General features: G+C 39.6%; 1 protein-coding gene across 1 annotated transcript in view; it reads right to left on the reverse strand.

Moving 5' to 3' along the window:
• The window catches only part of COL3A1 (collagen type III alpha 1 chain), a 70,756-nt gene extending 64,368 nt beyond the window's left edge, over nt 1–6,388 (reverse strand). The window contains exon 1 of the mRNA XM_054043307.1: nt 6,190–6,388. Within this exon, the coding sequence (XP_053899282.1) occupies nt 6,190–6,265 (76 nt within the window). The 5' untranslated portion in view covers nt 6,266–6,388. The remainder of the gene's footprint in view (nt 1–6,189) is intronic.
• Nucleotides 6,389–21,657: the final 15,269 nt, after the last annotated feature.

A 21,657-nucleotide genomic window follows, 5' to 3' on the forward strand; every position in this document is an offset into this window, starting at 1 on the left:
GCAGTGGATGATGTTTAGTAATCCTTTCAGCTGGGACCAGGTTCTTGGTTGAAGCCTCAGCCACCTGAAGTATAATAATGTATAATTTATTCAGCCACCACTAGAAGGATAATGCATGGCAATGAAGTTGGGGCCACGGGGAAGCCATGGGGCAAGTTTCAGGCTGAATAACACTGATGTTATTCCAGCTTCTTTAAGGTCCATCTGCAGTTTCTAGGTATCACTGATGACAAATTTTAGTTACTATGTCACATTGCATTTCCACAACGACCTCAGAATCTAATCTAGTTACCTCAAGTCCCTCAACAGCCATTTGCCATTGAACTTCTTGTCACCTATTTTCTTCTTTTCCTTTGTTTATAGTCTGGAGAAGACCCTTTGTTTCATGATCAAACACAACAAAAAGATAACACTGGAAATGAGATGGCTAATGAACACAGCTATTGATCTAGCTCCAGTACCGTAGGTTTTGAAGAGTCATTATTCCAAGCTGATTTTTTGGGAGGGGCGTGCAATCATTTCAGTGGCTGCTGCAGTTGTTGCTCTTCTCAGGGTCACTGGGTTACTGCTCAGTCATATGACGACATCCAAGAACAACAGTGTTCATGCTGCCTGCCAGCCTGAGAAAACACACCACGCTATCAAATACCACTAGTGGCAGCCTAAGCCTCTGCCTTCTCTCAATAGACAGCTGTTAAACCAAAATGCAGAGTTAGAGATAGAAAGAACTAAATGTCCACAAGCATACATTAGTAGGTGAAACAGCAATGCTAGTTACAACCTCCATCCCCCTCCAACTGTGATGCATAGCATCTTCTCCAGATTATCAAAACAGATGTGTCCCAAGTTATTTATTCTATTTGTGATTAAATAGTGAGCCATAACAAGCTTTGAACCCATGTTAGCATGCCAGATTGAATAAGATATTCATGTCAGTATGGCACAGAAATAAAAGGATGCTAATTCTTGCTCTTTTTTCTCCTCCATCCAGAGAACTGTGTAAGGCTGGCAACAACTAACATTTGGCAAGAGGTGGTAACATTTGTCTAGTTCAAGACCCAAAACTTCATAACAACTGAAAAAGAACAGAGGAGTGGCTTGTGGTTTGTAACTGTGAGGAGGGTGGCCATTATAGGTCTGACTCAAGTATTGAGTCTGTTCACAATAATATTACTGCTGGTGGACAACACCCTTCACCTCTGCTTCCTCCCTTTGTAATAAACAGTGAATGTTTCCAACTCCACTGCCCTTTCAAAAATCAGTCTGCTTAGCCTTGGGTCTCAACTCAAAAACAAAATATGGAAAATTATGAAAGAAACCAAATGGTTTCACTCCCATAAGGCTAATGTCTGTGTGATCTAAATGGTGTTTATGAAATCTGTCACATTTCTAAAAACATGCAAACTTGGTTGAAGGGCTGGATTCCCCCGACTTTAATTGAGGCTCAGATTTTTCCAAATTAAAGTCACACATCGCTCTTCCAAAACACAGTCTTGCCTGAGAGGCACACATTGCTGAACTTTCATTTCAAACCCTAAGTTTCAACAATTCATTAGTTTAAAATTTGATAGCCAGCAAGTACAGGCTAAAACATCCAGGTGCCAGATGTACACTGCCGCATGTTCTACTTGGCACACTCTGCAGTACAGCAAGGTGCCAGTTTCTTTATCCACACTGTTTTGGGAGCTGGATCAATTTGAGAAAATGCTCAGTAAAGTTATGACATATATTATTAGAAAATGGATCCAAAATAGCATGTTGAGTAGGTAAGGGATGAAGAGTGGCCTTTGCAGTATGCTCAGATTGATTGTGTCCCACATGGCTGCATGTTATTGCTGCCTAATAAAGATCACCGGAATAATTTTCTTGCAACTATACCATTATCCTTCCCTTTCACTTGCTCAGCTAAAGAAACCTGCTTCTTACCGCCCTTCTTATCTTCCCTTTTTGTTATGTTTTGGTCTTCATCTCCTTCATGTTCACTGAATGATGGATAAGATATACTTGGTACCAACCCAAATATATTTTATTTGGATTCGAGACACCTTATCTGTTGTATTTGAACATCAAATAGATCAGCTTATCTACTATAGTATAGTTATCCGTGGCCATGCACTGATGGTACCAGGCATTTCTCAGTCTAACCCTGCTTTTATCTTCACTATGGCAAGCTTGAGGAGATGTCTGGGTTGGCAAAAGCTGCAATAGAAAGACATTGCTGACTGGCTGAAGTGTTTCCGTTCCACCAGCTAATTCAATGGATTAATCTACAATGAATGCACATGTAGCATGCTGGCAAACACTAAAAATGTTGCTATTCTTCTAGAAAACGTACAAATATATTGCTGAACTCATGCCATTTCTTCAATACTGCTCTAACACTTTCCAGTTAAAAAAAAAAGCATAATCTTAAACTGGAGCTATTTTTTAGAAATAATTAAAGACAAACTATTTTTTGCAGGTATTTAATCAAACGTAGATGTTCAGAATGAAGACTTAGTGCAGAAGCAACAACATACTGATTCCTGCAAACCTATTTATGATTGCTACATTCCACATTTTAAAAACTGCCACTTGGAGTACTGTATTAATATGAAAGATCAAAAATTATTCCCAAAGAAATTTTTAGGAGACGTCCACCTGCTCAAGAAAGAGGTGTGCTGCTTTAGCAGATAGTTGAGGCAGCATTTATACTATAATATAAGCATGAAGTAATATCTAAGCATAGAATTAGCTGCCAAGTATGCAGAGGGTCTGATTCTGCTGACATGCTCCTTTTTCAGCAGTGGAGTTCTGATAATTCCAGTGGAGTTCCTCACAATTTACAGGGTGTAACTAAGAGAACAATCAGGCCCTCGATCTCCAAAATCTCCTTATAGTCATTGTGGGTATGGATGATATATTGCTAGCAAAGGCTAGTGGGATAATAGTTTGAAAGCCATCTTAAGGAACTATTCAAGGGAATGACAGCAAACAGCAGTAGCTTACTGTGCAGGGTCTAATAACAGTGAAGCAGAATTGTACTCAGTCCTTGGCCCTGATTCTTATAGACACAGAAGCCCCTCTACACCACTCTGGCAGTGTAAAAGAGCCTTCAGATAGGTGTAACCCAATATGTTTGCAGCAGTCTTTCTTAAAACAGGTTTTACTATAGGAACACAGAAAAAAAAAACCCATTCTCACTCCCTGCTACACCATATGTGTTTCTTCTGTACTAGTAACAAAGTTTGTGTGATACAGTGAACTTCAATCATCTATGATATTGATGAATATCTGTGGCTTGAGGCAGGGCTTTTAAGATAGAATAGCTTCTATTATGTTCCATATATTTTAAAATACCTTTAAATGGGTGTATGTACATTCTTTCAGAGATGTGTAATTTAAATATTATTTTTATAATTTGACACTTTTCCAGGAACATGTACATACCTCACCAGAAGAATTGTATTCACAGAAATAAGGTTTTAGTCTCAGATTTTTCAACATCAAGAATTTGCTGCACAAATTATTTTCAAAGTTACAGTAACTCTGGGGCAGAGTTGGCCAGAATGCAACACTTCTGTTTCATAATAATATAATAAATAATAACAATAATTTATTATTATTATTTAAAGGTCAGTAAATGTTACCCGATGTAAGGGTGGCAGAATTGGACCTTGAATAATTAAATAGCTCCCAAACCACTGATTCAATAATGTAACACATGTGAGTATTAAGTATTCATTTCTTGACTGACTCTTCATTTGTTGCAGGTGAAGCAGAACTACCAGCCACTAGATGGCACTTCATTATGAAAGAGGTTTGCCAAGATAGCTTAAACTGATGAAACTTTTAACACAGATCAGAATATCTAAGTTTTGCCCATCTCAAGCTAAATCATTTTTTTCACAAGCTAAAGAACTCTAACTAGATTACCAAGACATTTTATAGCCTGGATTAGTATTAGTAAGTGAATCTTTCATATTCCATAATATCCATAACTTGAGCTGAGCAGAGGTTCAATCTTAGACTGTGTTTAAACTTCCCTTTCCGGTTATTACAGAAAAACTAAGAAACTCATAGCCCAGAGCTACATCTGACTATTATGAACACACTGCATACTCAGCAGCTTCCTTAATATCTTTGCCAAGGCTTGTCTACTGACATGATTTTCCAAGGAAAATTTTATATTGACTTACTTTTGATACAAACCATATAAACATTTTTCTTCAGACAGCAATTCAGCATGTCTGGAAATCCTCTTTTCAGACATGGAAATATTAGCTCTCAAACCCATCAATGCACTGTATATGCATTAACAATATTAATAGTCAACTCTCTGAATTATCTTTGTAATATTCATTTTTTGAGTATGTCCGTTGGGATGCGGGGTGGGAGAAGAAATAGGAGCAATTTCAAAAGAGTGAAAAGATTTTTGAACCTTGTGGAAAAGTACTTTCCAGAGTAAGGACAGTACTCTATATTCTGAGCAAACCAAAAAGAAATATTCAATTTCAGTTGCATTTACAAATTGATTGATTGATGTTTTACCAACTTCATCAAGCTAACCATCTCTCTCTAACCCATATGGAAACGAGCCCCAAAAGGAAATGTTGCCATACCACTTTGAATGTGCCAAGCAAATGAGCCCTTAAGAATACGCCCTCACACTTCTTAGACATAACTGTTTCTTTCTATGTCTAAAATTGACCAATACTAGAACAAATGTGTTTTGCAACACTGTAAAGTCTGGGGACAACCAAAGTGAGGGGAAGGGTCTTGTCAGGGGATGACATGCAGGAGGGTTTTGTTGAAATGGGAGATCAAACTGAGGGTGATTTTCACTGTGGGTGGCTGGTAGCTAAGGATCCCATTATCTACATTGAAAAAACATGTTAATTTATTTTGTTGTTGTAAGCAGAGAAGAGTCCCCACTGCATAAATTTCCTCTGGCTTTGCAATATTCTTTTTATTGACATTTGGAACTCATTTGGGGACTTCTTTGTTACAGATTGTAATACCTGACTTGCTCCTGAAAGAAACATTCATCCTAGGCTCCAATTGTTCCATTGCTCAAACATCCTGTTAGAAATATAGTAAACCCTGATGCACAGGGTGCTTTCTAGCTGTGCTTTCACAGACATGTTGGCCATCAATTTGGCACAGTAATAATTTCTAATAGTTTCCTTTTTCTGACCAGGGCTGGGTGTGGGTATAAAAAGTTTGGCTGCATTTGACTGCTCTGCATTTTATATTAATTTGCTGCCATTTATCAAATTATTTATTTTATTAGCTTCTTTTATGCATGAACATCCGTTTCACATTTAGAAGACAAAAGTATTATTTCACACCTTAAGAGTAAAAAAGATATGAAGCATAATCATGAAAATGTCTAGGGAATAGTACAGATCCCCAAAGCATCAAGTGTTCTTATGGAAACTCATCTGTTAACTATCATAGTTATCGTCACTCTAAGTTGAATGTGAGTGTAGAGTAATTTTTCACTATATTCCAGTGATCTGTTGCATTGCACATCCCCCTTAGCAGATCAGTTAGCTGTTAATTGAACTTCTAAGTTTTTGAAATAGCCTGCAGATGAGTGATAGAAAAGCTTTTAGCAGAGTGAATGCATTCATCCATTTGCTGTGTGTGAAAAATAAAAACTCAACAAGCTGGCAGATATTTCCTTGTGCAGTTTTACAAAAATGGTTTCAGCAACCTTGGTTACAATTTCTAAGGTTTTTTTCTATAGGCTAAAATCTTTAAAGCATATTCCTACAGTGCGAAAGGAGCACTTACTGTATGGCATAGAACAGCAATCTAGCAAACAGCTGGAAACACAGGCTTATTACATGAGACAAATAACTTCCAGACTACATAGAGCTAGCATTCAAAACAAAATCATTAAAAAAAAAAAAAACCCAAAACTTTCCAGAGCCTATAATATGAACACCAGAAAGAACAAGAACAACTGCAGCTTAAATAGAGAAAAATGTACACAGGAAAAGCAAAACATTTCTTACATTTAGGAACCTCCTGATTAGTAATCAACATATTCTAGTATTCAGCTAAGAAACATTAGCTATCTATCTCATAATGTTCAGTGAGTGAAGGAAAAGTATCTTGGGGAGATTTGGGAATTTCTTATGTGCTGTTAAGATGAATTGATGAAAATAAAAAATAAACTCATAAGAAGTTTGAATTACTCACCATCTTGTGCCAAAGTAATTGAGGGTTGAAACACGGCAAGAATGAGCCAAGTTACTTTTTGCACAAAGCTCATCATGTCTAAATATTAGGCATGAGACTCTATGTGCAAAAATAAAAATGGGGGGAAAGAAAAATCAATTCAAAATAGCACCATCAATTGTTCCCTGCCCTTTCAGCACCGGGCCCTGCAAAGAACTGAGCCACAGGCATTCCTTTGCTTTGGCCTTAAATAGGAAAAAGTTTGGCTTCTTTACTTTCCAGCCCCTTTCTGAAATATGAGAGGGAGACCAGTCCCCTTAACAGTAAAAGAAATGATTCATTTTTTTTTCTTGGCCTTATAGAAGAAACAGCCAACTAAACTAGATAAAAAGCACATCTGGAGCTTTTGTATATGTATGCTGCACCCACCACACAAGTGTGTACTAGACTATATGATGTATGCATGAGTGTGTATGTGTTTGCACTGCATGTGTGTGATGTGGGAAAGAAGTTACAGTGGCTTTCTATGTGGTAATGCATTTTTCCCGTCAATTAGAACTCAGCCAAGATGTATAGTACTTAATGCTTCAGTAAAGTTCAACCCTGCAACTTCATAATGAAAATAAATAGTAGCTATCTTGCATGATGGGAGACCACAGAAAATGAAGGAGTCCCGGAAGTTAAAGAAAGTGCACTTTTCATCCTCAGGAGTACAAGTCATACTAAATGAAAGTGAGGCCCTGAATGCTAGCAGCTGAATTTCAGTGCTGTTATAGTGCCGTCCTGCCATCTTCTCATCATGGTTGTAGTTTTGTACTGATCTCGGGAGTAACAAAACATGGAACATTTTGTGAGAAAAACAATGTATTCCAAAAATGGGTACTGACCTAAGACTAAAACCTTTCAATGAATTCACCCTAATTTTAGTACACAAAAGGAATGCAGAACAGTCACCTTTTGCTCAGTACACCTGCCCTTCAATGCTGTAGCTTCATCTCAGAAAAAATTCTGAGTCTCTTGCATGTTTCCTTGTAATTCAAATTCCTTCTTGTTCCACATAACATAGGGCTTTATTGAGAATCAAAGGTTTGAGCATGTATATTCCATCAGATATCCTGAGAGACATTTGCTTCACACACAAAAATTGCTATATAAGTGATCTTCATTTTAGGATTTGGGAGACTCCAAAATTAATGCAGATATTAGTGTGAAAAGCTGGTAAGGCTTGAGGAAATCACTCTATCATTGTTAAAACAATAGTCTGAACCGAATTAATTTCCTTCTTTGATAGAGTTAGTGGCCTGGTGGATAGAGGAGAAGTAGTTGGCATAATATATCTTGATTTTAGTAAGGCTTTTGATACAGTCCCACGTGACATTCTCATAAGCAAACTAGGGAAATATGGTCTAGATCAGGAGTGGGCAAACTATGGCCCTGGCCCGTCAGGGCTTTGGATCCGGCCTATGGGATTGCCAACCCCGCGCTGGTCCCAGAAGCGACTGACATCACGTCCCTGCGACACCTGGGAGGAGTGGGGGTACAGAGGGCACCATGTCCCTGCAGCCCCTGGGGGAGGGGGAGGCAGAGGGCTCCGCGCACTGCCCTCGCCTGCAGGCACCGTCCCCCACAGCTCCCATTGGCTGGGAACGGAGAACCACAGCTAATGGGAGCTTCAGGGGAGGTACCTGCAGGCGAGGGCAGCACGCGGAGCCCTCTGTTTGTCCCCCTCCCCCAGGGGCCACAGGGATGTGGTGCTGGCTGCTTCCAGGAGTGGCGTGGTAAGTGGTAAGCGGTGCCGGGCTGGAGTCCACACCCCGCACTCCTACCCTGAGCCCCCTCCCGCACTCCACACCCCCTCCTGCACCCCAACCCCCTGCCCTGAGCCCCCTCCCACACTCCACATCCCCTCCTGCACCCCAACCCCCTGCCCTGAGCCCCCTCCCGCACTCCACATCCCCTCCTGCACCCCAACTCCCTGCCCTGAGCCCCCTCCCGCACTCCACACCCCCTCCTGCACCCCGACCCCCTGCCCTGAGCCCCTTCCTGCACACTGCCCCTCTTCCACACCCCCTCCCACACCCCAACCCCAGCTCTACATTCATGGCCCTGCATTCAATTTCCCTACCCAGATGCGACCCTTGGGCTAAAAAGTTTGCCCATCCCTGGTCTAGATGAAATTGCTATACAGTGGGTGAACAGCTGGTTGAAAGTCCATACTGAAAGAATAGCTACCACTGATTTGCTTGTCAAAAGGAGGGCACATCAAATAGGGTTCCTCAGGGGTCAGTCCTGAGTCCGGTACTATTCCGTATTTTCATTAATGACTTGGATCATGGAGTGGAGAGTATGCTTATAACATTTGTGGCTGACACTAAGCAGAGGGGGAGGGAAGTGCAGGGACAGGACTTTGGAGGAGAGGATTCAAATTCAAGATGACTTTGACAAACTGGAGAATTGGTCTGAAATCAGCAAAATGAAATTAAATAAAGACAAGTGCAAAGTATTACACCTAGCAAAGAAAAATCAAATGCACAACTACAAAATGGGGAATAACTGGCTAAGCAGTAGTGCTGCTGAAAAGGATCTGGAGGTTATAGTGTCTCACAAATTGAAGATGAGTCAACGTGATGCAGTTGTGCAAAAGGCTAAAATCATTGTGGGGTGTAAGACATGAGAGGTAACTGGTGCGCTGTACACTGGTGGGGCCTCACTTGGAGTACTGTGTCTAACTCTGGGTGCTGCACTTTAGGAAAGACATGAACAAGTTAGAAAGAGTCCAGAGGAAAACAACAAAAATGATCAAAGGTTTAGAAAACCAGACCTATGAAGAAAGGTTAAAAAAACTAGGCATGTTAAGGCTTGAGAAAAGACAACTCGGAGGTGGAGGGGGGACCTGATGACACTCTTCAGCGTAGGAGCTGTTATAAAGAAGATGGTGATCAATTGCTCTCCATGTCCATGAAGGAAGGACAAGAAATAATGGGCTTAATCTGCAGCAAAGGAGATTTAGATTAGATATTAGGAAAATCTTTCTAACTATAAGGGTAGTTAAGCAATAGGTTTCAAAGGGAGGTTGTGCAATCTCTATCACTGAAGGTTTTGGAGAACAGTTTAAACAGGAGTGGTCAGGAATGGTCTAGGTTTACTTGGTTCTGCCACAGCAGAGGGGCTGGACTTGATGATTTCTGGACGTTCCCATCAAGCCCTACATTTCGATGGTTCTTTAATTTTATGAAATTCATTTCTGCTGGAACTCAATTAATTTACACAGATGAAGTTGTCCCCATTTTGTGTATGTGGACAGTATGGAACGTATGGACTCATTCACAAACACCGTTTGTTATTAAGTACTGTTGACATTACAACAACACAACAGGATCATCACTCATATCAGTATAAAAAGAAGAACAGGAGTACTTGTGGCACCTTAGAGACTAACAAATTTATTATTTATTATGCTCTAATAAATTTGTTAGTCTCTAAGGTGCCACAAGTACTCCTGTTCTTCTTTTTGCGGATACAGACTAACACGGCTGTTACTCTGAAACTTGTCATATCAGTATGGTATTCGTGTACAGGGTATAGGGTACAGGGTACAGACAGTTAACCTGGGAAAGGGACAAAGCGCTTTTGTGTGTGTGTATAACAACAATCAAATGGGCCTGCTGTTATCGCTTAAGCTCATGCACAGTGTTGGGTCATGACTTCCTGAAGCTCCTCATCTGACAACGTCAAATAGGATTATGTAGGTGGAAGCAAGCAATGAAAGTAGTTTGAATTTTTTGATGTAGCTGAGTGGAATCACTTCAACATATTCTGAGGGACAATATGTGATGTTGCACTGAGGAAATTGTTGTACATTAAATACCTATGCAGTGGAGGTAGGTAGATACGTTTCGAAGGAGTAACTGATTTTCTGCATGAATCACGTACTCCTAAGTTTTCCTAGTTGTCCATGGTGAATTAAAATGACCCTGAATGTACTGTGTTATCATACTGTTTTAGGATTACATTATCAGTTTATAAATTGCATAATAATCATGACCCAAGTTAGGTTATTTCGTTTGTTCATTTAAACTAGCTACAATAGAAGATGCACATCCACCTGTTCCATTGAATTTTCTATGTAATAGCAAAGGGCTCAGATATTTGGTATTATCCGCATGCACATGAGATCCCTTTTTCCTTTCTAAATTGTATACAGGATCTTCATAAGAACAACAGCACATTTAAGCGCTGTACTGATATGCCTGGCTCTTTTTGGGCAAGATATATAAATGTGCTAGATTATGGAAGTGTCTGATCTCCAATAAGGATTCAGATCCCTCCAATGAGTTGGAAACAAGACTTGTTATAGCTATGAGAACAACACAGCTGTGATTAACTTAGGTGAGTGACTGTCAGCCCTCTGCAAATACAGTCAAATACAGTCAGCTATTATTTTTGTCTGTTGGGGAACATGGTGTAACAGAACAAATATAAACTAATCACTATAGTTTTGTATATCTCTTATTCTTTTTAGATATGGCTCTAGATCAGGCTACTAGATTGAACTCTGGGTAAGCTTGGATCCAAATTCAAAGTTCTTGGTTCTGTAAGACTGATGTGAACCAGAACATTGTATCCAGACCATCCTTAGCTTTGGGTGGTTCAGTTCCACATCTGAATTGATGACTCAGATCTATGACTAATGTTATAAATCCTTTTAGTCACTAGGGACTTAATTTTCTATGTTAATTTAATACCCACACATCACAGTAGTAATTTAACTACTAAGTCACAGAAAAACATACATAAAAAGGGTTCAAAAAAGAGCTACAAGAATGCTTACAGATCTGGTAAATATGCCTTAAAATGGAGATTTAAGAAGCTGATTATATTTGGCTGATCAAACAGAAATATAAGAGGCAACTAGATCACGGTCTATAAGGACCTACATAGAGAGACAATATCTAATATTAGAGAGATTTTCTTCAAATAAAGGTTTACTAATCCAATGGCAGGAACTGAAGCTAAAAAAACAAACTAGAATAAGGCACAAATTTTTAACAGTGAAGATTTTTCAAAATTTTATGGTTATTTTACAGCTAAAAAATCAAAATTTCAATTTTTTTTTTACTACATTTACAATACATTACAATACATTACATCCTGTCAACACTGATAGATCAAAATGGCATGGTACTCCCGAAAGATCAAAGCTTATGTGTGAAATTCATCCTGGTACAGAGAGGTACACATGGATCTATGCACAGCTGAAGCCCCATTGAAGACCTATGTTGAAGTTTTCAGTGCATCTTAAATAGTGCATGGAGTCATGTTCAAGCACTCTGCACTGGGGTGAATTTCATATTGACCAAAAAGGGGTAAGGGCAAATTGGGTACAAGCCAAACAATAGGAAACAATATTAATCAAGGTTCAGAGTATGACACTCCCCTGCCCCCCCCCACACACATTGGTGAGCAGTTATTCACATGAGTAGCCTCACTGACTTCATCCACTCTTGAGTCCCATCTCAACTAGTCCTCTTGAGTTGGGCGTCAGGTTTTCTTGGAATGATATCCACTTTTTTTTATATAGATGTACCAATACCAGCATTTGGATTTTTTAAATTTATTTTTTTAGGTTTTTAAGTAGAAAAATATCCACTACCACTATCTACCTATGGATATTTCCCATTTACTAAAATAAGACACAGTTTCTGGCTAACACTAAGTTCTGCAGAGTACTGAGATAGAGTGTTGACACTCAACAAATAATAATAATAGTCAGCTGTGCTGTAATGTCCCAGAAGTTTCCAAATAATGGTTGTTCCAAGAACATTTTCATAATTCCAGTGGGAGACCAGCAAAGCAAAGGCATTTGATTTTACATTTGACTTCTTGAGACTGTAGCACCTTAAAGCATTTTGAGAGACATTTCATCGCTTCTGCAAGTAAGCAGTACATCAGGTAAAAAATTTCTCCCTCTCCTTTCCATCTTGCCTTTGAGAAAACCCTCAGTCATGTTAGGTTGTATCCATGACATCTCTATGTGCCATGAGCCTGATCAAATGACCATGAAAGGGAACAGAGGTCTTTTGACTTCAGTGGCAGTTGGATGAGGCCCTACACATGGGGAAAAACCTTACTTCCAATTTATTGCCATCATCTAGGATAATCAGATAAATTCTAGTCATGCAGTCAAAATGGTTTTGAGGATGTAAGGAAAATATTCTGGTCTTCTTTTGACCTGTGCTTCAAGAATGGAGATTCTCTATTTAAACTCACCAGTTCAAAGTTTTGTAGCCACCAAAAAGCCATAGAAATAAAAATAATTATTCTGATTTTTATTTACCATTCCATCGTATACCCCAATATTAATCTTCTTCAGTTTCCCTGATGTTCAAATTATTATTATACAGCATATTACAATATAGAGTTCAATGACACACCAACATTTATGTGAATAATCCAATTGACTTCAATGAATAAGGACTATGTGTTGTAAATAAAGGTCATAGGATTAGGCCAATAGCTGCAAATTCTTCAACATGTTGAGGAAACACCAGAACAATGATTTGTTCTATGAAAAAAACCCCACATTTTGTCTACATGCAATTATTTTTTGAATTTGTTTTAATCGATTTGATTAAAAATTACCTAATGTTTCTAAAGTGCTTAAAATGGAAAACACTATATAAGTATTATTTTGGTACATGTATTACAATTTTAGCAATTATGATTCATGCACAGGGTATATTACAAGATTGTTACTATGCAAGCAGTAGTGATGTACTTAAAAAACAGTTGTAGAGAATTAATGTGCTGACCAAAGTTAATCAAATTGTTCAACTCATCTCTCAATTTTCTATTCAACTTATAGCTATTCATTGGGGAAATTTATTTTTGATACGTGTCGTCTTGCTCATAAGAACTCTGTGTTAACGTCCAAATAACCTCAGAGGTTCCCATAACTGAAACTTCATCGTTTGCATAAAATCTAGTGTAGATAAGATTAAATGCAATGTTTCATGAGAGTCATGTTGGGAACTTGCTGTGGTGTCCAACACAGCTGCAACAGCTCTTAAAACAGAGCCAACAGAATGCCTGTACATGGGTGAAGCAAAGAGCACCCACAGAATATTCTCTGCATAACATTGCAGATACAGACCAAACGACTTCAGTGAACTTTGGGTGTACCTGATGCTGGGGAATTGGAGATCTGTAGGTTGGGTGGGTTTTTTTGGAACATACATGCACTGACAGCGCTAGCCAATGATGAGTCTGGTAATTTGGAACACCAGTCCAAATTGTTTCTGAAGATATTTACAAGGGGATGTTTTTCTCTTTAATTGCGGAGTTGGCTTTGCCTTACAAGATATGCTTTCTATTATTTGATCTCTCTCCTACAAACCAGATGTGTCTGCATATATTTCCATGGAACTGTTTCACAAATCGTATGAAGTGTAATATACTTTCCCCAGTATTAAAAAAAAAGCTTATTAAAGGGATAGGGGAAGGTTTGTGGAATGGTTGCTTCTTGTAAAGGTTTTAGCTCTTTAGATGTTGCGGTGGCTATGTGGGTGTCATTTGACAGAAGGTAAAAGGCGATGGGAAATTGTATGATTCTTAAAAAAGAAGGTTCAGTAAATAATTGGTTGCGTCAGCCCAATTAGTAATGGCCACATGACAGTAAAAAAAAATCCCCCAAAAGCAAACAAAAAAGAACCCCCAAAACACTATTAGGTTTGGCTTCCGAGGGCTGCCTCAGCAGAGCAGACAGAAATTAAATGGGCACAGGGACTAAAGGATTCTATTATCTGTTGGGTTTGTATACTTGCTACCAGTGCTGTCACTCATCTAAGGATATCAGACCTGATCCTAAGAGGCCTAAATAGGAGATTTTAGCCTTCAGAGCTACCAAGCCAACCCCTTTCATGATCACTAAATTTACTTAAGAGTAAATTTACTTAAGACTAAAAAGTCATGGGCTGTTAGCTTCAGTGACCTGGGAAAACTCCAATCTGGGTGCCGGTAAATGCAGCATACTATGAATGTCCCCCAAACTTTATTCAATCATTAACATCGTGGTGCATTCAAGAGTGTTTAGTTCTTATTTTTGATTTCTGAGCTCCATCTTGCTCTTTTAGATGCTCTTTATAGGCTGATTTTATTAGGAATAGAGGGCATGCTACTCCTTTCAGAATCAAACCCTGATTACAAAAACACCCCAAATGCATGACTTTCATATGAGTGAATGATAATTCAATTTCATCCAAAATGTTCAAAATATCAACCACGTTTACTGAAGTATATTGAATTTTAGAAATTCACTTACATTGTGTGAACATATGTCCTGAAACTATTTCCAACCCAATATTTCAATTTTGATTGAAACTGTCACAAAGCAGAGCCTGGAGCAACACTGCTCTCTACTTCTGATATACTTAAACTACAATCCTCCTTTCAGATCACTTATTATATACTCTTTCTATCCACCTTCCATAGAGCTATACCAGACAAGACCCTTGCCAAGAGACTATAGTAAATTTCTGTTAATTTTAATAGATTTACCAAATGTAAATTTCCAGTCTGTCACGTTGTTTTATTTTCCAGCAACAGCAACATAGACTGATTTCTATTGCCCTGAGAAAGTCTCAGGGTGCTGCCATGCATTCTGGTGGCACTGGCTGCACAAACATACTGTAGTTTGTTCCAGCAAAAACAACTACAGAAAATGAAAACAGCATCCACCATATAACCAATGTACGATGAAGGCACAGGAAATAGGATAGAAATTCTCATAGAATATCCTAGTATTGTACTGTATTTCAAGGCTAATGGTTTCTTTTCATTTTAGTGTGCATCCCCATAGCAAAACAAGAAGCAGGGCATGTGCGTATTGTGCAACCCTCCATATACCACTCCTGCAGTGGACCTGATTCTTAATCTGCAATGCTGCTACTCTAAAACCCACAAAACACAATTCAACCACATTAGGCAGGATTTGATTCCAGATGCGATAGTATCTTCCATTTGGTAGTAGCTCTGCACCACTGAGCTAGCTCATATTTCTTTCCTTACCGTTTTACTTTTCTTAGTGGCTTTGATCTACACTATCTTGTGAACAATCAAACCTTTGTTAAAAGAAGAACTTTTGCTACCTAATTTGAGATCAGTTTATCCCCACAGTTGCATTCTGAAGATACTGTACAAGATAACTTCTAGCTGTATGCCTAACAATTATAACTGGCATGAAAATGAAGAAATATTTAATGAAAAATGTTCCGTTTTTATATGGAAAAATGTTTTGACAATGTTTTCTTAACAGTTGATATCGCATGTCGTAATAGTTAATATCTCTACTTATTCTTCTCAATACAGAATTCCTGATACACATGCAACATTCAGAAAATATCTACTTTAATTACTAGATATCCATATTTGAAAATAAGGCCCCTTACAAAATATTACCACAGAGAATATGCTGCTAGGTGTAAAATACCAAAGAATATTGAAAATACAGGGCTAAATTCTGTTCTTGGATGTGCATGGGTAACTTCTGGTGTAGTTACTAAAGAGCATGGTAGCCATGTGCTTTGATACAAAGAGAGAATTTAGCATATTTTGGGCATATATTTATGCCTTTATGTAAAAACAGGCAGAATCCCAGCTTCCCAGCCAGGGAGACTGAATTGACCCTTCAGTAGGGTTATTCCACAAGATAACTCCCCAATGTTGAGATCAGTCGGACTCCAGTGCCCGTCAGGAGGAGGACATGCCACCCTCACCAATATACAATAATGAGCAGAGGATGGAGTCTCCCAGTGCTCTCACCCCTAACACCATACAATATTTATATTTGTTTTAAGATTAGAGACCTGATCTTGGTCTCTTTCTCCCCCTGGTGGAGAAATTATGTTGTTTACTGCAACCTTAGGTCTAGAGTTACCTCTAGGGTCCTAATGGGGAAGGCTAAAGTACCTGGATTGCAAAGGGATTCCAAGAGGATGGGGAATTCTCTGATTTGCAGAACCTCATTCCTCCACAATCTGAGCAGCTCCACACATTGTCATAGAATAGGTGCAGATCCACATTCACCTCCACTTGCTCTGGCTGATCCTTTCCCCCAAGATCTATCAGGACAGAGTGCAGCTGTCTGGAACTTATACAGCTCACAGGAACACACAGACGGGGCTGAAGATTTGACCACTGTTATGAGATATCTTGGGCTTTCAGTTTGTTCCCATTCCCAGAGCTTTCAGTGCTGTTTTAGATTTAGAAATTGCACTTCCTAATTATGAAAGTCAGAAGGGCAGTATTGTTATTTTAGTGGACTGTATTTTTCCAACGAGCCGATAAGATTTTGTGTCCTTTGTCACAGTGAATAAACCTACTTCGTGGTGTTATTTTTCCAGCCCTCTCCACTTCATCCTTCACTGTGAGAATTCAAAGAGACAGAGTATAACACGGCATCCCAAGATCTCAAAATGCTTTACAAAGGGGGCAAGTATCATCATTTACATTTCATAGACAAGGAAACTGAAATACAGAAGTGAAGATATTTGCCAAGAACACAGCAAAACTGTAAATAGAATCCAGATCTTCCGATTACTAGTCCAGTGCCATATCCACTGGATCACACTGCCTATTGATAAATAACTGGGGAAGGCACAGGGACAGCCAATCTGGTCTTCACCATTGAACTGACTGTGTGATAATGCTTAATCAGCTAGATTTATGTTTAGATCAGAAAAGTAACTAATCCTAACATGATCCTATTTGACTCCAAATACCTTTGGAACTGCACGTTCACGCCTACAAGAAGTGAAATAATATACACTTTTGAGATGCTAAACTGCTGATCCATTAGTATTCTGCCATCCTCCAAACAATGGGGGTCACCAGATATATCTTCTGCTTTTGTGACTGAACTTCCAAAAACAAGAGTAGAATTTATCTGAAAATCTAAGGATTTGGCACAAATTATTTGTATTCTATCATGAAAAACAGGATAACCCAGAGCAAAGTTTTTGAGCATAAGTTTATTCCACGCCCTTGTTGGAACAGCTACCACTCCTGAGTATTTGCATATGCATAATCCATAAAGAGTTGTCTGAGTCGGCTTTTGTTAACAGTTGTTCAACTAAATCAGATACTAAAGTGCAAAATCTAGCAGATATAAGTGAATGGATTTCACTGGATTGATAGAAAGTTACATGCCAGATATAATCTCTCCCTAAATTTCTGCATATTATTTAAAGAAAATACTCTCCCTCTAAATATTTGCCTTTTGTATTTTCAGATTGGTGGGCAGAGCCAAATAAATGCAATTTTCATTGACCTGATTTGGCCAATGTGTGTAAAAGAGCACAAGTGAATAGTTTATAACAGGGTGGTATTTATATGTGGATGACATTCAGCGGTAACATATTTAGGAAATGTTTGGTTTTTAGAAGGAGAGGTTACTTACCTTACAGTAACTTGAATTCTTTGAGATATTTTGCCCCTCTAGGTGCTCCATTATAGAATGCATGCATGCCCATGTGCTCTCAACTGGAGAATGCAAAGCAGTATCTGTGGGACTGTTCTTGTGCAGAACAGCACCTCATGCCTCCAAACAAGGGCAAATAAGGAGGCACAGATCCACCACTACCAAAGAAAGCTCCTTCTCAACCGTAAAGTCGAGCCCATACAATTCAGGGGAAGGAGGCAGGAAGTGGAGCATCCACAAGGACAAAGCATCTCAAAGAACTCAAATTGCTGTAAGGTAAGTAACTGCTCTTTAAGGACTAGGAATGGCTGAGCCATTACAAACATTGATTCTATCTCCCCTTGTAAGTATGCTCACACTTCTTATCAAACTGTCTGTACTGGGCTATCTTGATTATCACTTCAAAAGTTTTTTTTCTCTTAATTAATTGGCCTCTCAGAGTTGGTAAGACAACTCCCACCTGTTTATGCTCTCTGTATGTGTATATATATATCTCCTCAATATATGTTCCATTCTATATGCATCCGAAGAAGTGGGCTGTAGTCCACGAAAGCTTATGCTCTAATAAATTTGTTAGTCTCTAAGGTGCCACAAGTACTCCTCTTCTTCTTTTTGCGGATACAGACTAACACAGCTGCTACTCTGAAACCTTTCTTTTTTGAGTATATATCCCTTGGGATGCTCCACTGTAGGAAACTCACAAGCAGTAACTCAAAAAGAAGGTGGATGCAGGGGAGGCAAGACCAACACAATTCGGAGGACTATATCACCCAAGGTAGTATCATGCCTGGGAGCAGTTAAGATGGTGTAATGCTTGGCAAAGGTATGAACAGAAAATTAAGTTGCAGCCCTACAAATTTCTGTCATAGTAACATCCTTCAGTAGAGCTATAGATGTGGACTGAGCTCTAGTGGAATGTGCTGTCACTCTGTGAGGGGAGCTATATCCAGGCAGATTCATAGCAGGTTAAGATGCAATTCGAAGACCATTTTGACAGTCTTTGAGTGGAAACAGGTTGACCCTTCATCTTCCCAGCAAACGATACAAATAACCTAGGAGAGGCCCGGAAGTTGTTAGTCCTGTCAAGGTAGAAGGTGAGGGCTCTTCTGATACCTAGTGTATGTAGGCTGATCTCCTTTTAGAGGCATGAGGTTTTGGGTAGAACACTGGCAGGTAAATCTCTTGATTATTATGGTTTTCCCAAGAGACCTTTGGGAGGAAGCAAGGATGGGGGCACAGTGTAACCTTGTTTTTATAAAAGGTGGTATGTGGCAGGTCAGCCATGAGCGTACTGAGCTCTCCCATTTGTCTAGCTGAGGTGACAGTCATGAGGAACAAAATATTATGGGAGGGTGGAGTAGAGGACAGGTATCCGAAGCATGAAGGGGCATACGAATGTTTAGCATATCGGGCACGTAAATACCTTGCAATGCCAGCTACAAAAATGCCATGCATAATGACTGTTCTCACTTTCTGGTGACACTGTAAAAAAGAAGTGGGCAGCATTATCTCCCGTAAATATAAACAAACTTGTTTGTCTTAGTGATTGGCTGAACAAGAAGTAGGACTGAGTGGACTTGTAAGCTCTAAAGTTTTGCATTGTTTTGTTTTTGAGTACAGTTATGTAACAAACAAAAAATCTACATTTGTAAGTTGCCCTTTCCTGATAAAGAGATTGCACTACAGTACTTGTATGAGGTGAATTGAAAAATACTGTTTCTTTTGTTTATCACTTTTACAGTGCAAATATTTGTAATAAAAATAATAATATAAAGTGAGCAATGTACACTTTGTATTCTGTGTTGTAATTGAAATCAATATATTGGAAAATGTAGAAGAACATCCAAAAATATTTAATACATTTCTATTGGTATTCTATTGTTTAACAATGCATTTAAAACTGTGATTAATTGCAATTAATTTTTTTGAATTAATCACATGAGTTAACTGCAATTAATTGACAGCCCTAATTTATAGCTATTTTAAGGATCCTTTACATGAACAGAGTGACATAATGAGAGTAAATGAGAATCAGGTCTTTGATGATTGGTGCTTGTTGGAAGGGTTGCCTAGTGGTTGGGATGGGGGGGTCAGGTCCTTTTTAATGCAGAGGGGGGACTAGTAGGCCCAGGTCTTACCACTCTACCAGGCTCTGGCCCAGGGCCCTATAAGGGTTACCAAGGGTTTGGCACCCAGGAGAGCCAGAAGGCTGCCCTCCCTGGGTCACTTCCTACCACCTATTTTGTTGTCCAAGTTTTGCGGTCTGTTCTGAAAAGGTAACAGAAAAAGATACTAACTGAACGTTCAGTCTGTCTGGGACCAGCAAGTAGGCTCTGCTTCTCCAAGAGAAGGCTTCTGCAGCACCCCTCCTCAGGAGCCCCCCGGGCAGGTCCTTCTCCCTGCCTTGTCATCCCCCTTTTGAGCTGTCTGGCTTCCTTTTAAGCTCCACCTCCATCTGGAGCATGCTCTCCAGGTGCAGCTGGGTGGGGTTATCTAGGCTCAGACTTGCTTTTTAAACACTTTCAGTTCTAGTGCGGGGTTCATACATCCCATTACAGGTTCCTAATTGTCAGCCTCAGCAGGAAAGACAAGAAATGTGCATAGAGACAATGGTATCCTATGTTGGGCTCATTTATTCTATCAAAATTAACATAACATCTTCTATCCCAAAAGTGGTCCCTCCAGTTAAGGGATGAGACAAACTCGTGACCAATGGTATGGAATATGGAAGAGATGCTGCTGCTTACTCTGTATGTGTTATGTGGATAAACGAAGGGCTTCACTCTCCAGAGCTTTAAAGCCAACATGGTAACTTTCACTGAAGTGAACACACACATATAAGCCAGACCCATGAAAACCAAAGGGCAAAACATAGTATAAATCTCACATTATCACACAAAATGATCCACCATATTATTTCTGTTTGGAGCATTTTAGTTTTCCAAAGGATTGCTGTGTTCTCAAAATTCTCTGCAGAACCAACAAAGCTTCAGAAGAGCAGACTATTTTATTCTGATCTCCATAACATTCACAAAAATGCCTAGTATAGGTGGGTTCCAATAACATTTGGAGTTAATGAAGACATGCATTAGAAAGCAGAAGAACTTGATTCCCTCTGTAGCTGTATTTGAACCCATGTCTCTTCCTACCAGGTAAGTGCCCTAACCCTTAGGTGATAAAGTATTCTGCAGTGGGCCTTGCTCCGTCTCTTATGTTGACTCTGTTCCATTTTATATAAAATATTTGAATATCTATTGGACCAGAGTGAGAGCATGACTATAGCAGGGGTCAGCAATCTCTGGCTCGCCAGGGTAAGCACCGTGGTGGGAAGCCGCGGCCAGTACATCCCTCACCCACGTGTCTTCCCGCAGCCCCCATTGGCCTGGGACGGCGAACCGCCGCCAGTGGGAGCCGCAATCGGCCGAACCTGCCGACGCGGCAGGTAAACAAACTGGCCCAGCCCGCCAGGGTGCTTACCCTGGCGAGCCGCGTGCCAGAGGTTGCCGACGCCTGGACTATAGCCTGGTGGTTAGGGACTCAACTGGGGTGTAGGAAACTCAAGCTCCTTCTCCAATCACTAGTTATTTATATGAAGTGGAACAGCTTCCACAGGAGAGACAGAGAGCCCACCCCAGAAACCCTACCATCTGGCAGTAAGGAAACTCACTGGGGAAGGGAGAGACCTGGTTTCAAATCCCAGCTTTAGAGCAAGCTGAAAGTTATAAGGGGGAGCAGCCCTACCTCATCTCTTCTTGCGGTGTTGTAAATCTAGCTTTTTAAAAATGCCTGGAAACAAAACATTTCAGGTCAAATGAAACATACCAAAAATTCCAGAAAAGTTTGGATTTGGTTAGACGCTATCTGATTTTATTAAAATATTTTTCTGAATTGCCAATGAACTGAAAAATAAGTTATTCACCCAGCTCTACTGTGGACAATTCCACCATCCTGACTGTCACTCACGCCATAACAGGACACCAGATTTGGCTCAGATCTTTCAAGGTTCTGATATC

Source organism: Malaclemys terrapin, chromosome 11 (assembly GCF_027887155.1).
Source record: "Malaclemys terrapin pileata isolate rMalTer1 chromosome 11, rMalTer1.hap1, whole genome shotgun sequence".
NCBI classification, from domain to species: domain Eukaryota; kingdom Metazoa; phylum Chordata; order Testudines; family Emydidae; genus Malaclemys; species Malaclemys terrapin.